General features: G+C 34.9%; 1 protein-coding gene across 1 annotated transcript in view; it reads right to left on the bottom strand.

The window, feature by feature from the left end:
* The window catches only part of LOC111150258 (nectin cell adhesion molecule 3), a 129446-nt gene that overhangs the window by 50955 nt on the left and 55392 nt on the right, over positions 1–23099 (bottom strand). Inside the window, exons 4-5 of the mRNA XM_022507695.1 lie at positions 21168–21285; positions 9203–9354 (exon numbers count right to left, since the gene is read on the bottom strand). Of these exons, the coding sequence (XP_022363403.1) occupies positions 9203–9354; positions 21168–21285 (270 nt within the window). The remainder of the gene's footprint in view (positions 1–9202; positions 9355–21167; positions 21286–23099) is intronic.

Here is a 23099-nt window from a genome sequence, read left to right on the forward strand (position 1 = left end):
CTTGTAGTTTTGCATGTTGTCCTCTCCCTTCAAAAAACAAAACAAAACAAACAGACCAAAAAAGGCCCACCCTGAACACATAATGGCCACAATATAAAGGAGGGTCTTAATCACTAAGTATTTATATTTTTGAAATGCAATTCTTAAAATATATTGCTGATTTCCTTCACATAATATTCAAGTTGAGATTTAGACAGTGATTATCCTGCTCAGATTCATATAGCATTTCAAACCATTGTTCTAAAGATGAAATTGTGAACAAAAAGCCACAAATTCACATCTTCCATGGTGAGAATTTTAGATCCATCTTTCTTGTGGCCATATCAGTGCTAGATTTAAATTAAAACATAAAGTCTATTTCAATCACAGAGTATTACCAATAAAATTTCCTTCCAATGACTTAGACCAAAGAGTTAATATTTGTGTATCAGTGGTTAAGTGCATTAAAGTCAGATATTCTTAACAATGTATCAGTGAGCTTACCTGTATCTTTAGCTGATATTATAGTTTTAGACTAAGTGTGTGAATGTTTAGGAAGAGAAAATAAGTTCCTAATTCCCACAAAATATTGCTAGTTCAAAGAAAGGAAATTATGCTATAATAGTTTAGAATAAGGCCTTGACTACTTGCAAAACTCTATGAACATGTTAGAACTCTGCCTTATAAAACATTCCTTCAGATTTGATGTGCATCACCAGGATATGGATGGTTGGGGGGTTAAAAAAAAAAGTACCTACTTTGCCTTTTTATTAACAAAATAATTTATTTATGATTTTCCTACTAACTTCCACTTCAGTTCCCTGGCAAAATACCTAAGGCAATTCTATACAGTCCTTTTTCAAATGAATCATCAACAGAAAAAAACATATTCTTTGGGCTTCAAAATAGTTGTCATTATTACAATTTTATAGGACTCCACTATAGAAGCAATTTATAATTACCTCACAAAGAAGAAGATCCACATTTGAAGATTTAGATAACATTTCTTTTTCAAAAGATACATGATTTCTGGAAAGAATATACTTAATGAATTGTGCAAAAAACAAAAAACAAAAAACCTTATGATGTTTCCAGTTTTAATTGGAAAAACAAAAACCTTGAAACAAATACATACATTTAGGAGGAAAAGGGGGATGGTTTGCCAATATCCATCAGCAAGCGTTAGTGACTGGTTCTATAATCAGATTTTTCTCATTAAACCTCAAATTTACAAGTTTATTCTAATTTTTCTATATATTTATTTACCTGTTTGAACAACATCAATATTAGATGACTAAAATAAGATGGGCTAAAAAATTCTTCGTATAGATTCTTGGCTGACATGTCTCATTTCTGAAAACCAGTACTCCAATGCTAGCTTATCCACGTTGTTCCATATACTGAAATGCCCTCTCTGAACTATATTTAACTGCGTACCATCTTTTCGTTATTATTCTTATATTTAGGACATAAAGCATTCAAACAAAACTATGCCACTTAACATACGAAAATCCATGTTCATACAACATTTAAGAATTGTCCTCCAGAGATGAGAAAAACTGTAATAATTATGCTTAAAAGGCATGTTTTTATTATAACTCTTGTATGTATTTTGGACAAAAATACTGACCAGCTAATTATGCTCTTCCACACATCATGTTCACTGAGTTTACTACCACAGTTTTAGTGCAACAAAATATTTTTGAAAAGCCACTCTACAGTAATTATGGCAAGGCTCATTAAAATGCAGAGGTAAAGATTCCATTTGTGTAGAAACTTAGAAAATAATGTTTGAAAAGCAAAGGTGTTTCATCAGGCTGAATTTTTTTTGTATACTAAAAATATATATAAACATTTCTTGAATTAGTTTTATAGTCAATTTTGATGTAGTATCATTTAGTGGTGATAAATTTTGAGAGGTATATGTTTAACAAACATTATACTAGAGATTATAGTCTTAGGTAAACATTTAATACACAATGCCAAGGTAGTTTCCTTTTTTTTTTTTTTAATTTTTGTACCAAAAAAGTCATACATTTAATGTTGACATTTCTTCTTACCTGTGTGCCTCAGACCAATAAAGTACTCTGCATTAAAATTTAAATCTTGACAGTAGTACAGCATTGAAAAAAAAAATTGTAAAGCAGCTCAGATACATTGAACCCAGATTTTACATTTTCATTTGTCAAATTAGAATATAAAAAGTAAGCTTGAAAATCAAGTTGAAAAAGCTTATTCTTCCTCAAGAAAAAGTATGAACAATCTGAAAATGATCAACTAGTATGAATGAAACATTGTACATAGGTAAGTCACATATAGTGGTTGCTAAACATACCACTCCCTCCTGGAAATTACCGAACCATCTACGTGTGAAACTAAGTCATCTTCATTGTCGTCATAATGTTCATCGCTGACGAACTTCATTCCCATTTTTAGATCTTCATAATAATCCATTGGTCTTTCAAACCTACTGAGATTTTCTACATTGTTCCACTGCGTTTTTTCAGGCTCTTCTAAATAGTCTTTCCGTATTAGATTGTTCACTGGATTTTTGTTTTCTTTTTTCACACTGTCTGGGTAAGAATCAAGCTCATCTTGTTGAAGAACATCTATTTGTGATTCTTTTTGCATATCTGATGGTGGAATGTAGTTCTTGGCAAAGTAGTCTCCACGAAACGTCCGTCTTCTCCTATAGCAGAATATTCCAGCCAAAACACTTACAAGCACTATGAAGAGAGCCCCACCCACTACACTAGCAATGATCGTGCCAATTGTGTCATCCTTAATTGTTGCCAAAGTTGACAATGGGAAAGGCAATTTTTTTGGTTCTGTTGCTAGATCCTCGATGTCAGCTGTTGAGGGATGCCACTGAATTGTAGGCTGAAGGGTGGTAGTAGTAGGAGGATCTAATGGAAACAGTAAAGATAGACAAGACACAGAAAGGCAAAGAATGTCAATGCAGGCTGATTCGGCAGCAAGTTGAAAAGACAGCACAGTTAATGAATATATATTCACAGTAACAATAGTTTTTCATTCTTAAGATCAGAATGTAGTGGTACTTATGTACTTTTAAAAAATAATAAAACTGACATTTAGCCAGTTAACAAAGAAGTAAAAGGAATGAAAAATCACCTATGGTGTAAATCCTAAATTATTCTATTCCAAGTTTAAGCATGGTATTAAATGTCAAGGAATACTTTTTTCTTCTTCTTTTTTTTTTTTTAATGAAAAGCATACTTAAGTGTCCTATATACAGCTGGCTTAAGAATTATCACACAAAAAGATTAAGTAATCCAAACATTTTCTTAGCCAGAAGAACAAAGAAATAAAATGAAAGAATAAAAAAAATTAAGGTATGATTTCTTAAGATCCATCTTTACCTAATTTCATTTACTTTTTTAAGAAAAGAATGAAAAACTATAGATTCTTGTTAAGTGGCCATAGTATAAGCTGTTGGTTTATTAATTCTCTCAAAAATATTTTCCTTAAGTAAAGAGAACTCTTCAATTTTTAGAAAGGACATACGTAGTATATACCATTATTAGGTAATTTGAAAATAAAAAGCATATGTTTAAACTGTGTTAGCCAAATGGGCTATATTATCAAATGAGACTAACAGACAAAGACAGTAAAAACATGTTACCAAGTGTTATAAAAATGTCAATCACCATGTCTATATCCCATGGGTAAGATTTCTGAACATTTAGGAAACTGGAAGAATTTCAACCATATCTGCAAAATTTAGTGTCACATTGCTTTAGTATGGAATCTCAAAGAACAGCTAATATTTTAGAGAGAACATTCTAATAATACTTTATTAGATGCAAATGATCCTGTGTATTGCCATTAGATTACAGAGTAAATAGCTATTAATATTAAAAAGCAACTAAACATAAATAGTAAAAATTAAAGATTGGTTAATAATCAATTAAGTGGTATTTGTAGGTCATGTTACACAAAACGCTAGAGTTTGAAGATAGGATGAGTTAAAAAATCTTGAATTTCTTCTTTGATAAAAATAAATGACCCGAATGGTAATCTCCTAAAATTAATTTTTAAATGAGTGGTACTGATAGAGCTTTTAAAAAATGATTGTTAGAAAAATACTAAAGCTACATGGGGTAAGTTATTCTAAAATTACAAGCTAAAGAAAAATACTTACTGAAACAGGTTTCATCACGGAATGCCATATGTACAGAATGTGGTAAAAATTTAGCAAGTACAATATAAAATTTAACAAGTACAGTATAACTAATTTCCTATGAACTTAAACCAATATAACAGGGATTCTGCCAAGTACTTTGAAGTGAGTATTAGTTATCATATTATATGTAAGTGACTCAAGGAAGAGTTTTAATTTGTAAGAACATATTATTAACTAGCTGAACAAATTTAATCTTAAAAAAAATTGTGGAATTGTAGGATGATTTCTAGTATAAAGTAGTAAAGCCTATCATATAGGGCAATTTCAGAGAACCAGGATATTAAATAAATTAAAAAGTAATCATCTGTCAGATAACTCATGTATTTTCTGAGGTGGTGAGACTAATGGAAAAGTTTTAAAAACCAAATGTCATCTTTATAATGATTTCCAAAGAAAAAAATATTACAATAAACTGGCATCAGCATGTTTAAATGTAAGTACAAATCATCTAATAATTATTTGTAATTCACACATTTTTGTGTATGTAAGATTTTAAGACTTTTTGATAGCTCTTAATGAAATGCTATTTTTCTCAGAACAATGTATGCATCTGAACTCTCACCAAGTATAAGATATATAACCAAGTATCCCTTAAAACAAAAAAAAAAACAAAAACAAACACAAACACTGGTATTTTTTAATTCTACTTGCAATGTTCTTTATGTAAACACAGATGGATGGCCTCTAATTTCAGATTTAACAAAATACAGCTTTCAGAAAATCTAACTAAAAAAAAAAAAAGAGAGTAACCAAAAAAACCCAACCAACCAACCAACCAACCAAAAAAACCCTATTTTAAAAACTTATTTGTCAGTGGTTCCAGAAATTTTTTAACCTGCCATCCTCTCCTCAACCAAATAAAGATAGCACAGCCTCATTATTAACATGATTCCATGAAAAAGGGACTATTGTTAATAATTATTCTGTACTTTAAGCAATGGACATATATAAAACAATGCACACAAGACATTTATTCATGTTTTTGAATTCTTGCCCTGCTCCAAAATAATTACACTGAGAGAATTTGCATAAGGAATCAAATGGACTATTTTGTAATCACTAATAGCTACTTATTTATCATAATTTAAAATCCTTCCCCACAGCATTCCTTTATTTCTTCATTGTGTTTTGATATTATTTGCAGAATGTGATAAATGAGTATATAATGAATGTGATGAATTAGTAGAGACTGTGAGTTCTCTACAACCAAACGAAGATAATTTTTTTTCCCTCAAATTCATGAGTTCTGCCAAACAGGAAAACAAATTGTCCAGTAAGGCTTCGTTAGCTATAAGGTGTATTTTAGCCTAATATAAAAATTACATGAATTTAATTTTTCTTTTAAAGTATATAAGAATTGTTTACACAATCAAAATCTATGAATTTTAAAGTTTAAAGATTGCCAATTATGTGTGGATTCTTACACCAGATATTACACCTAATTCCTAAATCAATAGGTTTCAAAATTCAAGATTTGCATAGGAATATACTTGAGTTTCAGGCATGGGAGAATTTACGTGATATATAAAAATTTGTTCCTCTACTCTCAAAGAAAAGTACAAAGTATCAGAGAAAGACATGCCAAAAACAATTAGAAAAACACAATTTGCAAAGTCATTTAGTATTGGACAAAGATTCACTGTACCTCCTTGAGTAGTAACTGAAGCTGAATATTGCAATCTTGGATCAATCACCTTTTGTCCAAAACACTTACCAATGTGGAAAAAATGTAGAATAAAATTACAATTTCCCTCAAAGAGAGCTGCTAATTCTACTCTGTTCTGAGTAGATCTTTTAGTTTCCAGTCATAAGATGCATTCATTTTAGAAATATTTTTAAAAATCATTTTCTAAATTTTTATATATCAATTTAATACTGAGGTAAAAAATTTTCTCTAGAGAAAAAAAGGTACAAATAATTTACAATAAAACTCTGGGTGAATTATGGCCTTTCATTCTGATAAAAGCCTACTAGGATTTACTAAACATTTTGGAAAGGCAGTATTATACCTAGGATATTTAATGTCCTCCAGAAAGCTCTCAGGGGCGATAACTAAACTCAACATAGTGTACTGTATTAAATATTAAAGATGCTGGATAGAAACATAAAGTCTAATTCTAATGATTACTTAAAATCATCTCATATAATGCTATATTTCTGAAGTACTTAGTGGTAATCAACTGATTTTTTCATCAGTTATCAATAAATAAAATTTCATCAGTAAATAAAATTTACTGAAAATTTTATTTCATCTCTTTTAGGACTTAATTGAGGTTGATCAAAAAATGTGTGAAGTTTACCACCAGTGTTATGTTATTTCCCTTGTCAAAGAAAATAAAGCTATATAAAGCACATTCTGGATTTTTAATTCTTTCCTGATTGTTTTCTTTTCAACTTTTTCATTCATGCAAGAAGAGTTTACTGAACACCTATCACATGCCAAACATTACTGCAGATGGTAGAAATACAGTAGGGATTAAAGCAGATGAAAGGACTTAGGTTCCAGTAGAAGTAAAAACAGAAAAAATATAAATAAAATGTGTAGATGTTATGTGGCAATAAATGCTGTAGAGAAAAATAAGGCAGAGGAGACAGAAAGGAGTAAAAGGGTGAGAAGAGTAGTTTCAATTTTCAATTTTAATTATAGTCATGAAGGTGAAACTTGAGCAAAGACCTAAAGGAAGTGAGGGAAAGAGCTATAAGGATATCTGAAAAGCTTTCCAGCTGGAGAAACAGCAAGTCAAGGACTCTGAGGTAGTAATGTTCTTGTTATGTTCAAAGAACAGTAAGGAAGCCAGCAACAAGGCCATATGAGCAAAAAATACAGTAAGAGATGAGATCATCTAGGACCAGAGCATGTACAGACCCTTATAAGTCATTGCAAAAACTGGTTTTCATTATGGGTCAAATGAGAAGTTCATGAAAGGTTTGCAGGAAAGAAGTGACATGATCTGACATGCCCTTTATAAGGATCATTTTGGCTGCTTTTTTTTTTTTTTTTCCCCTTGGCTGCTCTTTTGAGGATAAATTAAAAGTAGGAAGATTAAATGGCTCTTTTATAAGGGCTGCTGATGGCCTGTGTCAGAATACTCACAGGAGAAGTGGAAAAATAGTAAGGTTCTACATAAAATGTAATGGAAGAGCTACCATGGATTTGTTGATGGGATGAGTGGGGTATGAGAGAACAACTGAAATCAAGAATAAGAATCAAGGATTAAACCCTGAGCAAATATAAGGATGGATTTACCAGTGATAGAAAGGAGGGAAACTGTTGGAGGAAGAGGTGTGGTTCAAGGGGCAGAAGAAAAATCAGAACCTCAGTTTTGAATGTTAAGCCATAAATGCTTATTATACCTCTACACAGAATTAGTGATTTTAATAGGCAGCTGGGCACAGAAGTCCAAAGTACTGGGAAATGGATCCAGAATGCCAAAAGATGTAATAAACTCAGGATATCATCAACAGAATCAGTAAATATAAGAATGCCCAAATTGAGTCTTGGTATTTAAATGATTACATAATAACACATTGAGCCTGAGATTTATACGTAATATGCCATACCAAATTTTGTACAACAGAAACAAAAAGGAAGCAATCCTTAGGTAACTACATTCTAAATATGCATTCCCTGTGGCTTTAAGATCCAAGAAGGAAAGAAAAAGGAAAGGGACATATCCTTAATGCAAGAAAGGGAAACTAATAAACTAATATTTAATCTCATTCTGATTTCCACCAAAGCACTGATACTGGCAGAAAGGGCTAGCTAGGAATGTACACAGCTCTAAGCTGCTTGTGAGAGTCATGAAAAAATATATTTGCATCATCCCCATCATATGCCAGGCACTAAGTAAGTGCTGAGTATTCAATGATAAAAGAAGCAAACACAAACTGCTTAACTATGAAGATGGATAGATAATAAGTACACAAGTAAGCATACAACTACAAACTGTGAGAAATGCCATGAGAAAATAATATGGGGGACTGTTCTTAGATTGAGTGATCATACAAAGACAAATAATATAACAACAAAACAAGCTTAAAATTTCTCTAAAAATCTAACTACTCAGTTTTAGGTAATTACATAATTGCCATACAAACCTGCTTTTCTTAAGCTTCTCTTCCTTTTTCCTTTAATTTGCCATTGTTTAGACATGAAGATTGCTATATTCTTGTAGTAAGCAGATGCTCAAAATATTTTATATAATTTTTATAAATGAGCATTACATTGATAATCTTTGATAATTTTTACATTGATAATTTTGATAATATTTATAGCCACACCCATGAAAAAATATACTTTAAGCTCTAAATGTATTTTGTGAGTACCTGAATTTATATACTCTAATTAACAAAAATATCCATAGTAAAACAAATGGAATGTGAAAAATCTAAGTTCTTAGTGGCTTAAGGACTGACAATAACAAACATCTTAAATTTTATTTCATTAGTACGTTTTCAGTAGCATTCCTACCTCACTCTCAGTAACTCAATATGATATAGTTCCATACTGAGTGACAAACTTATTTAATAGGCCAGATCATCAAAGTCAATAACCCATTTTATTTGTGAAACACGTGTCCAGAGCAGCCACCAAAAAAAAAAAAAAAAAACCCACAAAAACAAAAACAAAAACAAAAAAAAAAAACCACACAAACAAAGCCAGTATCATTTGTTCTTGGGTATAAAAATGAGAGAACCTAGAATAGTACACACCACTACCTATAAAAGGAATACTTAATACTATGTAACTGAAAAATTAACTATAAACAAAGATCTTAAAATGTATATAAATTTGCTGCATAGACATTTTGACATTTCTTTAAAGTAACATCCCCTTACATATGTAGTTCAGGTAGGGTTACTTTATTATATATATGTTTTTTTGATTATTTGGAAAACCTCATGGTGAGGAATCTGTATATTAGCAAATACAAATTACCAACTAGAACATAGTGTTATTATGACTATTGTTACAGGAAGAATTTAAGTAATTCATTTTGCAAGTAGATAGTAACTTACCTGAAATGTAAATGACCTTTTGATCACTTCTTTGACCAAGGGAATTGGTCACTTTACAGACATAAACACCAGAATAATTGAAAGTCAATGGATGGACAAAATGAAGAGTATTGTCTGAAGCCAATAAACCATCAGGCCATTGTCCATCCAACCTAGATTTTAAAAAGCATGAAGTTATTTTAAATACCTTCAAACCTTATTCACAGACAGCTATTTAAATAAAATAAGATATTATACTGTTGAGATGTTAGTAAAGAACTGGCATTCTTTAGATAAAATTCACTATGAAATGGATAAAGATATAAATTTTTATTTCAATAAAAATAAAGTTACTGTTAAAATCCATTAAGAATACCCACTCTTTAAATGAAACAAGATGGGATTGGGAGGGAGACAAACCATAAGTGACTCTCAATCTCACAAAACAAACTGAGGGTTGATGGGGGGAGGGGGATTGGGGGGGTGGGGTTATGGACATTGGGGAGGGTATGTGCTATGGTGAGTGCTGTGAAGTGTGTAAACCTGGCGATTCACAGACCTGTACCCCTGGGGATAAAAATATATGTTTATAAAAAATAAAATTAAAAAAAAAAAAAAAGAATACCCACTCTTTCAAAATAGCAACTGACATAAGTGCAAGCAGGCCAACATATTAGAATGAGAGGGAAGGAAAGAAAAAAATTAGATGATTTTAAAGAATTATATTCAGAAAACTGGAAAGGAAAGCTGGAAAATTAGAAAAAATATATTATTTGAAGACCTACAGTATCAAAAGAATTAAAAATAATTCTCAGTGAATAGATCTATTCATGATATATCTATAAATTTCTTAAGAAATTTAAGATAAAAGCCATTTAAGTACATGATAATGTTTAAGCACCTTCTGTTATATATTTAAAGAACATCACTTCATACTGAGCAAATCTATACCGTACCTCATTCAAAGATGGTTAGTTTCTAAAGCATCAGAAAGGGTCTGCTTAATGATGTATCAGGTAAGGGGCTATAGTATCCAAAATCTATAAAGAACTTATCAAACTCAACACCCAAAGTATAAATAATCCAATCAAGAAATGGGCAGAAGACATGAACAGACATTTCTGCAAAGACATCCAAATGGCCAACATACATGAAAAAGTGCTCCACATCACTCGGCATCAGGGAAATACAAATCAAAACCACAATGAGATACCTCACAGCAGTCAGAATGGCTAAAATTAACATGTCAGAAAACGATAGATGTTGACCAGGATACAGAGAAAGGGGAAGCCTCCTACACTGCTGGTGGGAATGGGTATAGTCACTCTGGAACAGTATGGAGGCTCCTCAGAAAGTTGAAAATAGAGCCACCCTATAACCCAGCAATCGCATTACTGGGTATTTACCCTAAAGATACAAATGTAGTCATCCGAAGGGCCACATGAACCTCAATGTTTATAGCAGCAATGTAGATCATCAACAAATGAATGGATAAAGAAGAGGTGGTATATATATATATATATATATATATATATACACACACACACACACACACAATGGAACACTATGCAGTCATCAAGAAATGAAATCTTGCCATTTGTAACGACGTGAACGGAACTACAGAGTATTATGCTGAGCAAAATAAGTCAATCAGACAATTTTCATATGATCTCTCTGATATGAGGACTTTGAGAGGGAGTGTGGGGGTTGTGCAGAGTAGGGAAGGAAAAAATGAAATAAGATTGGGAGCGGGAAGGAGACAAACCATAAGAGACCCAATCTCACGAAACAAACTGAGGGTTCCTGGGGGCTGAAGGGGTAGGGATAGGGTGGCTGGATTATGGACACTGGGGAGGGTATGTGCTATGATGAGTGCTGTGAAATGTGTAAGCCTGATGATTCACAGACCTGTACCCCTGGGGCAAATAATAATTATATATTAATAAAAAAAAATAAAGTGGAGGTTACTAGAAAAATAAAGGGTCTGTTTATAAAATAATCTCATTTGTAAAGTTGGCATCTGTGACAGTAAAAACCAAGGTACAATCTGGCATCAATAAAAACTTTTAAAAAATGGTGTCTATACTAATTTGGCTAAGAGATCTTATCTAGTGTATGCATTACTATATACCACAATAGGAATAAAATCTCACTATGACAATTCTAAAGCTATTTAATGCAATGGAACTAAGTATACTGTTATACATCATACTGCCAACCTTAGGGTACCAAAAAACACATAAAGAATTATTTATTTTGAAGTTATTTTTAAAGTCCATGAGTTATTTTTTAAGAGAACAAGAAATCAAATAAACTAAGCACTCAACTATTATAGTTTGATCTAAGCAGATTTTCAAAAGGTTCATTTATTCATTCACTCAACCATCCATTACTTAATTGCCAGGAGCTTAATATTAACCATACTCCAGTCTGCTGGTGTTGCTGAGCTACAGAAGTAAATAAGATATTGTCTTTGCTTTCAATGATCTAAGTACACAGAAAACTGACAACTAATTATGAAGAGAATAAGAACAAAAAATGATAAACAGGTAGAAAGAAACAAAACACTGGACAATAGGAGGAATCATTTTGTTCTGCAAATCCAACAGTAGTAGGTGGAAGAACAGTCAATAAAATCTTTTACAGTGCAGGAGCTTCAATTTAGCATTGAAGAAAAAAGGTAATATTCTCACATGGTTTTAAAAAACAAAAACACCCAAACTCCGTCTACAAAAACTTTGAAAAGAACATTTGTATAAGCACTGACTTTCAAAAGGTGAACTTCTTCTAGGAAGATGAGAATGAATATGGAGTATATAAATACCAATTATCTCTCTGCACTTTGAGGCCCAAATTCTAATCCCTTTAATTCTGAGAAATATAAAAATGGCTTATAATTCTTTAAAATTGCTTGTTAAATAAGCCACAGTCAAAAAATTCTAAATATCACATTAAACTCAACCAAATGACATGTTAAGCACCTTCTATACTCTTTACCTATGTTACCTGGTTTATGTTAATTGTCTCTACCATTACAACTCTATGATGTACCATTATCAGTGTGGAAACAAAGGTCTTACTCAAAAAGACACCTCCAAGTACAGGTACTAGGAAGGGAACTTGGAATTGTACGACTTTTAGACATAACCTATCCCACATTTTAACCAATGACTGCTTCCCACTTTTAAGAAAATGTAAATTAAAACAAAACAAAACCAACCCTGTATTTTTGTTTAAAGACAACAGATTGACCAAATACAGTTTCCTCGCTCCCACAAAATCTCACCTGAAACAAAAGTAAAGGAAATGAAAGGTATTAAAAACCCACAGGAAGAAAGAGAAAAGAGGGCAGAATTCATCAGACAAGATGTTTCAACAAACTTCTAGAAGACAGAAAACAGATGGAGGAGTAAACAATATATGCTGTGAGCCACTGTTTCTCAATCAAGAGTGATTTTGTCACCAGGCGACAACTGGCAAGTCTGGAGACATTTTTGGGTTCCACAAAGGGGTATAAGGCCAGGGATGCTACTAAACATCCTGCAATGCAGAGGATGACCTCCCACAACAATGATTTATCCAGCTCAACTTGTCAACAGTGCCAAGGATGAAAAGCTCCACTTTGGGCTGAAGAAGTGCTTCTAAGAGGCATATGAATGGGAATGGAGCCAATGTGGTCCAAGGAATCCAAGATTTGGAATTTGACTCACTGTACTAATACAGAAAGCCAGAGTGAAGCAGAAGCCTAGAATTATGGACATTAGTTGAAAGTTGAAAAAATAGATGCCTCTCAACTCTGTACAGACACTAGGCATTTATGTTTTAAATAGAAGATGAAGGTTATTCCAATAAAATAAACTGAATGGCCACCAAAAAGACTTCCACTCTTCCTGAGTGACACTGAAGCTTCCCCAGGGAAATAACTCTTTACCTGATCACTCTAACTGTATCTAATAATGAGTAATCCCCACTATAAAGACAGAGTTTCTACTCTGAATTTTAATACATTTTAATATTTCAATGCATCACTGTGAAATGACTGGATAACTGAGAAATTAAGGAATATCTATGAAATGAAAAAGGAAAAAAAAAGACAAAATAAGAAGCAATAAAAACTCTCTGAAGAGAGGAGTCAAGATGGCGGAGAAGTAGCAGGCTGAGACTACTTCAGGTAGCGGGAGATCAGCTAAATAGCTTATCTAAAGATTGCAAACACCTACAAATCCAACGGGAGATCGAAGAGAAAAAGAACAACAACTCTAGAAACAGAAAATCAACCACTTTCTGAAAGGTAGGACTGGCGGAGAAGTGAATCCAAAGCGACGGGAAGATAGACCGCAGGGGGAGGGGCCGGCTCCCGGCAAGCGGTGGAGCAACGGAGCACAAAATCAGGACTTTTAAAAGTCTGTTCCGCTGAGGGACATCGCTCCAGAGGCTTAACCGGGGTGAAGCCCAGGCGGGGTCAGCGCGGCCTCAGGTCCCGCAGGGTCACAGAAGGATCGGGGGTGTCTGAGTGTCGCAGAGCTTACAGGTATTAGAACGGGGAAACCGGCTACAGAGACAGAGCCGAGGAGTGAGCTCTAAGCTCGGGGTTACCTTGAACCGGCTGCAGGCTCGGTCAGCTCGGAGCACGGCCGGAGGCAGGGTGACGGGAGTAATTGGGCGCTGTTCTCTGAGGGCGCACTGAGGAGTGGGGCCCCGGGCTCTCGGCTCCTCTGGGTGGGAGACCGGGAGGCCGCCATCTTTATTACCGCCCTCCGGAACTCTACGGAAAGCGCTCAGGGAACAAAAGCTCCCGAAAGCAAACCCGAGCGGATTACTCAGCCCGGCGCCAGTAAGGGCAGTGCAACTCCGCCTGGGGCAAAGACACTTGAGAATCACTACAACAGGCCCCTCCCCCAGAAGATCAACAAGAAACCCAGCCAGGACCAAGTTCACCTGCCAAGGAGTGCAGTTTCAATACCAAGGAGAGCAGCGGAATTCCAGAGGAGGAGAAAGCAAAGCACAGAACTCATGGCTTTCTCCCCATGATTCTTCAGCCTTGCAGTTAATTTAATTTTTTTTACTTTTTCAATTTTTTTTCTCTTCTTCTGCTAAATTTTTTTTAACTTTTACCGTTTTCTTTTTTAACGTTTTTTAAATAGTTTATCTAATATATATATATATATTTTTTTCCTTTTTATATTTTTTCTTTATCGGTTTTCTTTTTTTAATTGTTTCTTTTTTTTTTTCTTTCTGAACCTCTTTTTATCCCCTTTCTCCCACCTCACGATTTGGGATCTCTTCTGATTTGGCTAAAGAATATTTTCCTGGGGTTGTTGCCACCCTTTTAGTATTTTACTTGCTCCTTCATATACTCTTATCTAAACAAAATGACAAGGCGGAAAAATTCACCATAAAAAAAAGAACAAGAAGCAGTACCAAAGGCTAGGGACCTAATCAATACAGACATTGGTAATATGTCAGATCTAGAGTTCAGAATGACGATTCTCAAAGTTCTAGCCGGGCTCGAAAAAGGCATGGAAGATATTAGAGAAACCCTCTCGGGAGATATAAAAGCCCTTTCTGGAGAAATAAAAGAACTAAAATCTAACCAAGTTGAAATCAAAAAAGCTATTAATGAGATGCAATCAAAAATGGAGGCTCTCACTGCTAGGATAAATGAGGCAGAAGAAAGAATTAGTGATATAGAAGACCAAATGACAGAGAATAAAGAAGCTGAGCAAAAGAGGGACAAACAGCTACTGGACCACGAGGGGAGAAGTCGAGAGATAAGTGACACCATAAGACGAAACAACATTAGAATAATTGGGATTCCAGAAGAAGAGGAAACAGAGAGGGGAGCAGAAGGTATATTGGAGAGAATTATTGGAGAGAATTTCCCCAATATGGCAACGGGAACAAGCATCAAAATCCAGGAGGTTCAGAGAACCCCCCTAAAAATCAATAAGAATAGGTCCACACCCCGTCACCTAATAGTAAAATTTACAAGTCTTAGTGACAAAGAGAAGATCCTGAAAGCAGCCCGGGAAAAGAAGTCTGTAACGTACAATGGTAAAAATATTAGATTGGCAGCAGACTTATCCACAGAGACCTGGCAAACCAGAAAGAGGTGGCATGATATATTCAGAGTACTAAACGAGAAAAACATGGAACCAAGAATACTATATCCAGCTAGGCTATCATTGAAAATAGGAGGAGAGATTAAAAGCTTCCAGGACAAACGAAAACTGAAAGAATTTGCAAATACCAAACCAGCTCTACAGGAAATATTGAAAGGGGTCCTCTAAGCAAAGAGAGACCCTAAAAGTAGTAGATCAGAAAGGAACAGAGACAATATACAATAACAGTCACCTTACAGGCAATACAATGGCACTAAATTCATATCTCTCAATACGTACCCTGAATGTTAATGGGCTAAATGCCCCAATCAAAAGACAGAGGGTATCAGAATGGATAAAAAAACAAAACCCATCTATATGTTGCCTACAAGAAACTCATCTTAAACCTGAAGACACCTCCAGGTTTAAAGTGAGGGGGTGGAAAACAATTTACCATGCTAATGGACATCAGAAGAAAGCAGGAGTGGCAATCCGTATATCAGATCAATTAGATTTTAAGCCAAAGACTATAATAAGAGATGAGGAAGGACACTATATCATACTCAAAGGAACTGTCCAACAAGAAGATCTAACAATTTTAAATATCTATGCCCCTAACGTGGGAGCAGCCAACTATATAAACCAATTAATAACAAAATCAAAGAAACACATCAACAATAATACAATAATAGTAGGGGATTTTAACACTCCCCTCACTGAAATGGACAGATCATCCAAGCAAAAGATCAACAAGGAAATAAAGGCCTTAAATGACACACTGGGCCAGATGGACATCACAGATATATTCAGAACATTTCATCCCAAAGCAACAGAATACACATTCTTCTCTAGTGCACATGGAACATTCTCCAGAATAGATCACATTCTTGGTCCTAAATCAGGTCTCAACCGTTATCAAAAGATTGGAATCATTCCCTGCATATTTTCAGACCACAATGCTCTGAAGCTAGAACTCAATCACAAGAGGAAATTTGGAAAGAACCCAAATACATGGAGACTAAACAGCATCCTTCTAAAGAATGAATGGGTCAACCAGGAAATTAAAGAAGAATTGAAAAAATTCATGGAAACAAATGATAATGAAAACACAACGGTTCAGAATCTGTGGGACACAACAAAGGCAGTCCTGAGAGGAAAATATATAGCAGTACAAGCCTTTCTCAAGAAACAAGAAAGGTCTCAGGTACACAACCTAACACTACACCTAAAGGAGCTGGAGAAAGAACAAGAAAGAAACCCTAAACCCAGCAGGAGAAGAGAAATCATAAAGATCAGAGCAGAAATCAATGAAATAGAAACCAAAAAAACAATAGAACAAATCAACGAAACTAGGAGCTGGTTCTTTGAAAGAATTAATAAGATCGATAAACCCCTGGCCAGACTTATCAAAAAGAAAAGAGAAAGGACTCAAATAAATAAAATCATGAATGAAAGAGGAGAGATCACAACGAACACCAAAGAAATACAGACAATTATAAGAACATACTATGAGCAACTCTACGCCAACAAATTTGACAATCTGGAAGAAATGGATGCATTCCTAGAGACATATAAACTACCACAACTGAACCAGGAAGAAATAGAAAGCCTGAACAGACCCATAACCAGTAAGGAGATTGAAACAGTCATCAAAAATCTCCAAACAAACAAAAGCCCAGGGCCAGATGGCTTCCCGGGGGAATTCTACCAAACATTTAAAGAAGAACTAATTCCTATTCTCCTGAAACTGTTCCAAAAAATAGAAATGGAAGGAAAACTTCCAAACTCATTTTATGAGGCCAGCATCACCTTGATCCCAAAACCAGACAAGGATCCCATCAAAAAAGAGAACTACAGGCCAATATCCTTGATGAACACAGATGCAAAAATTCTCGCCAAAATACTAGCCAATAGGATTCAACAGTACATTAAAAGGATTATTCACCACGACCAAGTGGGATTTATTCCAGGGCTGCAAGGTTGGTTCAACATCCGCAAATCAATCAATGTGATACAACACATTAATAAAAGAAAGACCAAGAACCATATGATACTCTCCATAGATGCTGAAAAAGCATTTGACAAAGTACAGCATCCCTTCCTGATCAAAACTCTTCAAAGTGTAGGGATAGAGGGCACATACCTCAATATTATCAAAGCCATCTATGAAAAACCCACCGCAAATATCATTCTCAATGGAGAAAAACTGAAAGCTTTTCCGCTAAGGTCGGGAACACGGCAGGGATGTCCGTTATCACCACTGCTATTCAACATAGTACTAGAAGTCCTAGCCTCAGCAATCAGACAACAAAAGGAAATTAAAGGCATCCAAATCGGCAAAGAAGAAGTCAAACTATCACTCTTTGCAGATGATATGATACTATATGTGGAAAACCCAAAAGACTCCACACTAAAACTGCTAGAACTTGTACAGGAATTCAGTAAAGTGTCAGGATATAAAATCAATGCACAGAAATCAGTTGCATTTCTCTACACCAACAACAAGACAGAAGAAAGAGAAATTAAGGAGTCAATCCCATTTACAATTGCACCCAAAACTATAAGATACCTAGGAATAAACCTAACCAAAGAGACTAAGAATCTATACACAGAAAACTATAAAGTACTCATGAAAGAAACTGAGGAAGACACAAAGAAATGGAAAAATGTTCCACGCTCCTGGATTGGAAGAATAAATATTGTGAAAATGTCTATGCTACCTAAAGCAATCTACACATTTAATGCAATTCCTATCAAAGTACCATCCATTTTTTTCAAAGAAATGGAACAAATAATCCTAAAATTTATATGGAACCAGAAAAGACCTCGAATAGCCAAAGGAATATTGAAAAAGAAAGCCAAAGTTGGTGGCATCACAATTCCGGACTTCAAGCTCTATTACAAAGCTGTCATCATCAAGACAGCATGGTACTGGCACAAAAACAGACACATAGATCAATGGAACAGAATAGAGAGCCCAGAAATAAACCCTCAACTCTATGGTCAACTCATCTTCGATAAAGCAGGAAAGAATGTCCAATGGAAAAAAGACAGCCTCTTCAATAAATGGTGTTGGGAAAATTGGACAGCCACATGCAGAAAAATGAAATTGGATCATTTCCTTACACCACACACGAAAATAGACTCAAAATGGATGAAGGATCTCAATGTGAGAAAGGAATCCATCAAAATCCTGGAGGAGAACACAGGCAGCAACCTCTTCAACCTCAGCCGCAGCAACATCTTCCTAGGAACATCGCCAAAGGCAAGGGAAGCGAGGGCAAAAATGAACTATTGGGATTTCATCAAGATCAAAAGCTTTTGCACAGCAAAGGAAACAGTTAACAAAACCAAAAGACAACTGACAGAATGGGAGAAGATATTTGCAGACGACATATCAGATAAAGGGCTAGTGTCCAAAATCTATAAAGAACTTAGCAAACTCAACACCCAAAGAACAAATAATCCAATCAAGAAATGGGCAGAGGACATGAACAGACATTTCTGCAAAGAAGACATCCAGATGGCCAACAGACACATGAAAAAGTGCTCCATATCACTCGGCATCAGGGAAATACAAATCAAGCCCACAATGAGATATCACCTCACACCAGTCAGAATGGCTAAAATTAACAAGTCAGGAAATGACAGATGCTGGCGAGGATGCGGAGAAAGGGGAACCCTCCTACACTGTTGGTGGGAATGCAAGCTGGTGCAACCACTCTGGAAAACAGCATGGAGGTTCCTCAAAATGTTGAAAATAGAACTACCCTATGACCCAGCAATTGCACTACTGGGTATTTACCCTAAAGATACAAATGTAGTGATCCGAAGGGGCACGTGCACCCGAATGTTTATAGCAGCAATGTCTACAATAGCCAAACTATGGAAAGAACCTAGATGTCCATCAACAGACGAATGGATAAAGAAGATGTGGTATATATACACAATGGAATACTATGCAGCCATCAAAAGAAATGAAATCTTGCCATTTGCGACGACGTGGATGGAACTAGAGGGTATCATGCTTAGCGAAATAAGTCAATCGGAGAAAGACAACTATCATACGATCTCCCTGATATGAGGGAGAGGAGATGCAACACGGGGGGTTAAGGGGGTAGGAGAAGAGTAAATGAAACAAGATGGGATTGGGAGGGAGACAAACCATAAGTGACTCTTAATCTCACAAAACAAACTGAGGGTTGATGGGGGGAGGGGGGTTGGGAGGGGGGGTGGGGTTATGGACATTGGGGAGGGTATGTGCTATGGTGAGTGCTGTGAAGTGTGTAAACCTGGTGATTCACAGACCTGTACCCCTGGGGATAAAAATATATGTTTATAAAAAAATAAAATTAAAAAAAAAAAAAAACTCTCTGAAGAGGAAATAACTTTAATATTGTGTTTCTAGGGGTGCCTGGGTGGCTCAGTGGGTTAAAGCCTCTGCCTTTGGCTCAGATCATGATCCCAGAGTCCTGGAATCGAGCCCCACATCAGGCTCTCTGCTCAGCGGGGAGCCTGCTTCCTCCTCTCTCTCTGCCTGCCTCTCTGCCTACTTGTGATCTCCGTCTGTCAAATAAGTAGGTAAAATCTTTTAAAAAAATTGTGTTTCTAGGAAGAAACAAGACATTACATCCACAAAATAAGAAAAAATGCAGTGAAATGAAAGAGAAATAAGAAAATGCTCTTAGAAATTAAAAGTATAGAGGCACCTGGGTGGCTCAATTAGTTAAGTTGCCAACTCTTAATTTTGGCTCAGGCCATCCCTGCCAGGACTTCTCTCTCTCTCTCTCTCCTTCTGCCCCCTCCTCTCTTTTCCCCCATCCCTCAAATAAATAAATTTTAAGAAAAAAAATAAATTAAAAATATGCCCCCAAAATGTTTTAAATCAATTAAGTCAACAGGGAAAAAATAATCAAGGAAATTTCCTAGGAAAAACAAAACAAAACAAAAAACTTTGAAAAATAAGAAAGGATGTTTCGTATATAATAGGAAGTCTAGTAAAAGCAAACTTAAAAAAGGAGGGGAAATGATTAAAAAAAAATGACAAAATTATACACAGGTGACAGATACAAGTCTTAAGACTAAAGGGGAGCTCCAAATACTGGGAAATACAAATGAAAACCTTAGTATAACACTTTGAAAATTCACAGATAAAAAGAATTAAGGATATTTTTTGAGTCTAAGAATTATTAGCTTCAGGGAAAACAAAGATCTTAGACAAAAGAAAACAGAACTCTAGTATACTACTGTCAGTAAATAATACTTACATGTCACAGGGAAGTAAACAATGATTACGAAGTTTAACTAAAAGTGGCTTAATTTCATTGGGATTCATGAAGGTAGGAATATGTATATGGATACCTTTGTGTGTGAAGGGGTAGACATAAAGTTAAATTTTCATCCATCACAATAGAAGTCAATAGATTGTATTAAGAAGTAGCAATTTAAGACCAACAATGGTAACCACCAGAAGGAATTGCTAAATGGCTAAAAGGAACTGCAGGGGTAGAAGGTAGGGGAGAGGTGGGACAGAGAACACTCAGAAACCATTAATTTAATTTCCAGCCATTACTATCATCATGTATTACACTGATTTAAAAAAAAAAAACAACTTTAGGGGCGCCTGGGTGGCTCAGTGGGTTAAGCCACTGCCTTCGGCTCAGGTCGTGATCTCGGGGTCCTGGGATCGAGTCCCACATTGGGCTCTCTGCTCGACAGGAAGCCTGCTTCCCTCTCTCTCTCTGCCTGCCTCTCCGTCTACTTGTGATCTCTCTCTGTCAAATAAATAAATAACATCTTTAAAAAAAAAAAAAACAACTTTAAATATGCACTTAATTCTTTCCACTTTTAAATAATTTCCCTTTAGAAGTATCTGACATTATTACCTGCTCCACACAGATTTGAAGGGTGGTGGATTTGCATCAGCATTACACTTGAGATTAACACCTTTTCTTCCTACAAACCAATTCCCATCATAGCCTGTCACTGAAACTTCTGGAGCATCTATAAAATAAATGCATAACAGTACAAATTATCTTTTGTTAGTGGTAAATGCAATAAATAATGACAAAGCATTAACATAATGACTAAACTTCAAAGGAACAGAAATCGCTTTCCTTCTGTCAATATACAAAACCAGCGTGGAAAACAGCAGTTAATAATTATTAGTTGATTGAAAGAATGAGTGCATGAATGGAAAATGAGTACCCAAACACTAGGCAACGATAGCATGTACGGTTCTAGTTATTTTGGACACTGAATATAAGGATATTCACAAACATATAATCACCAAGAACAAAATATGAGAGTCCTATTATGAGAAGTATAGATTTATGAACAAAGGAAATACATTATACTACTTAATTTGATTAGACGTGGCATTTAAGTACCAAGTCACCATATAACACTGTCTTTAAAGAAATGTCTAATCTGAAAGAGAATATCCCCCAAGAGATACAAAGTCAACTACAGAGATTAGGTTCCCTGTATTATAATCAATTAATATTCTATGGGTAAGCAGAAATGTAAAACAAACTTTCTAAGGCTATATAATATCAACTAAAGTAAGTTATCTGTGGCCTCAACTGTTCTAAAACATTCAATTTTATCCATTCAATGCACCCAAACGTCTTTTGGTATATGTGTAATATTGTGTAATATAGTTTGTTAAATAAGCAATTATCCATATCTACCACCAATATAAATTTATGCATTTAAGCCATACAATCCAATATGAATCATTCATTCAACCATCATATTGTTTTTTAACTCCTAATAAGTGGCAGGCACTGTTGTAGGCTTATGGCATACATATAGATTCTGTATTCATAAATTTATTTATTTTTTTAATTATTATTTTTTTTTAACTTGACAGACAGAGATCACAAGTAGGCAGAGGGGCATGCAGAGAGAAAGAGAGAGAGGAGGAGGAAGCAGGCTCCCCGCCGAGTAGAGAGCTCGATCCCAGGACCCTGGGATCATGACCCGAGCCGAAGGCAGAGGCTTTAACCCACTGAGCTACGCAGGCGCCCCTTTTCTTTTAAATTTTTTCTTTCATAAAATTTATTTTTAATAGTTTTTAATAAGAGGATATTTTTGAAATATTAAACTAAAACCTGTTGAGAACCAAGAAGGAAAAGAATAGGATGATATAGAGAAGAAGGGGCTAACTGCGGATGAGGTGGGGTCATGAAAGCTTCCCCAAGGAAGTGTCACTTATGCATGGTACAGAGACCCTCCTGTGAGTTACATAGTAAACTAGATAAAGAGTACATGACCAGATGGGAAATTAGAGAGAGACCAGGTCAGTTTAATTCTGTCAAGGAAGCTTGGTCTATTATCAATCAAGGTTTACAAAAAAGGGTGGTAAAAAATTAAACTTTTACTAAGGTACAATTAATTACTTTAGTAATTTAAAGAAAGAAATGCCTGCCTCTTAAATACCAAGAATTAACACCTTTGTAACTAACAATTGGTACTAAAAATTGTTGTTGAAAGAATAGAGAGCTCTGTGAGATTAATTTCTTTTAATTGGGAGGAGGGAATAGGTACTAAGGTAAGGTATCCCCAAATAATACCTCCAAATATAGAGATCTGAACTTTGGATATAAAATTTTATCTCCTCAAACTTTGTTCACATGTTTTGTAAGTCCCAATTAAAAAGAGGAAAAAAAATCATGAGTACTCTAAGAACATTTTAGGAGCAAGCCAATAAATCTAAGCCAGAATTATATAAATCTTACATTAAGAGAAATATTTTTATATTTAGGATTGCATTCAAACAAACAATCAAAAAAGCATAATGTACCCAATACAAA

This window comes from Enhydra lutris, unplaced genomic scaffold (assembly GCF_002288905.1).
Source record: "Enhydra lutris kenyoni isolate GAN:26980312 unplaced genomic scaffold, ASM228890v2 scaffoldscaffold2, whole genome shotgun sequence".
Classification (NCBI taxonomy): Eukaryota; Metazoa; Chordata; class Mammalia; order Carnivora; family Mustelidae; genus Enhydra; species Enhydra lutris.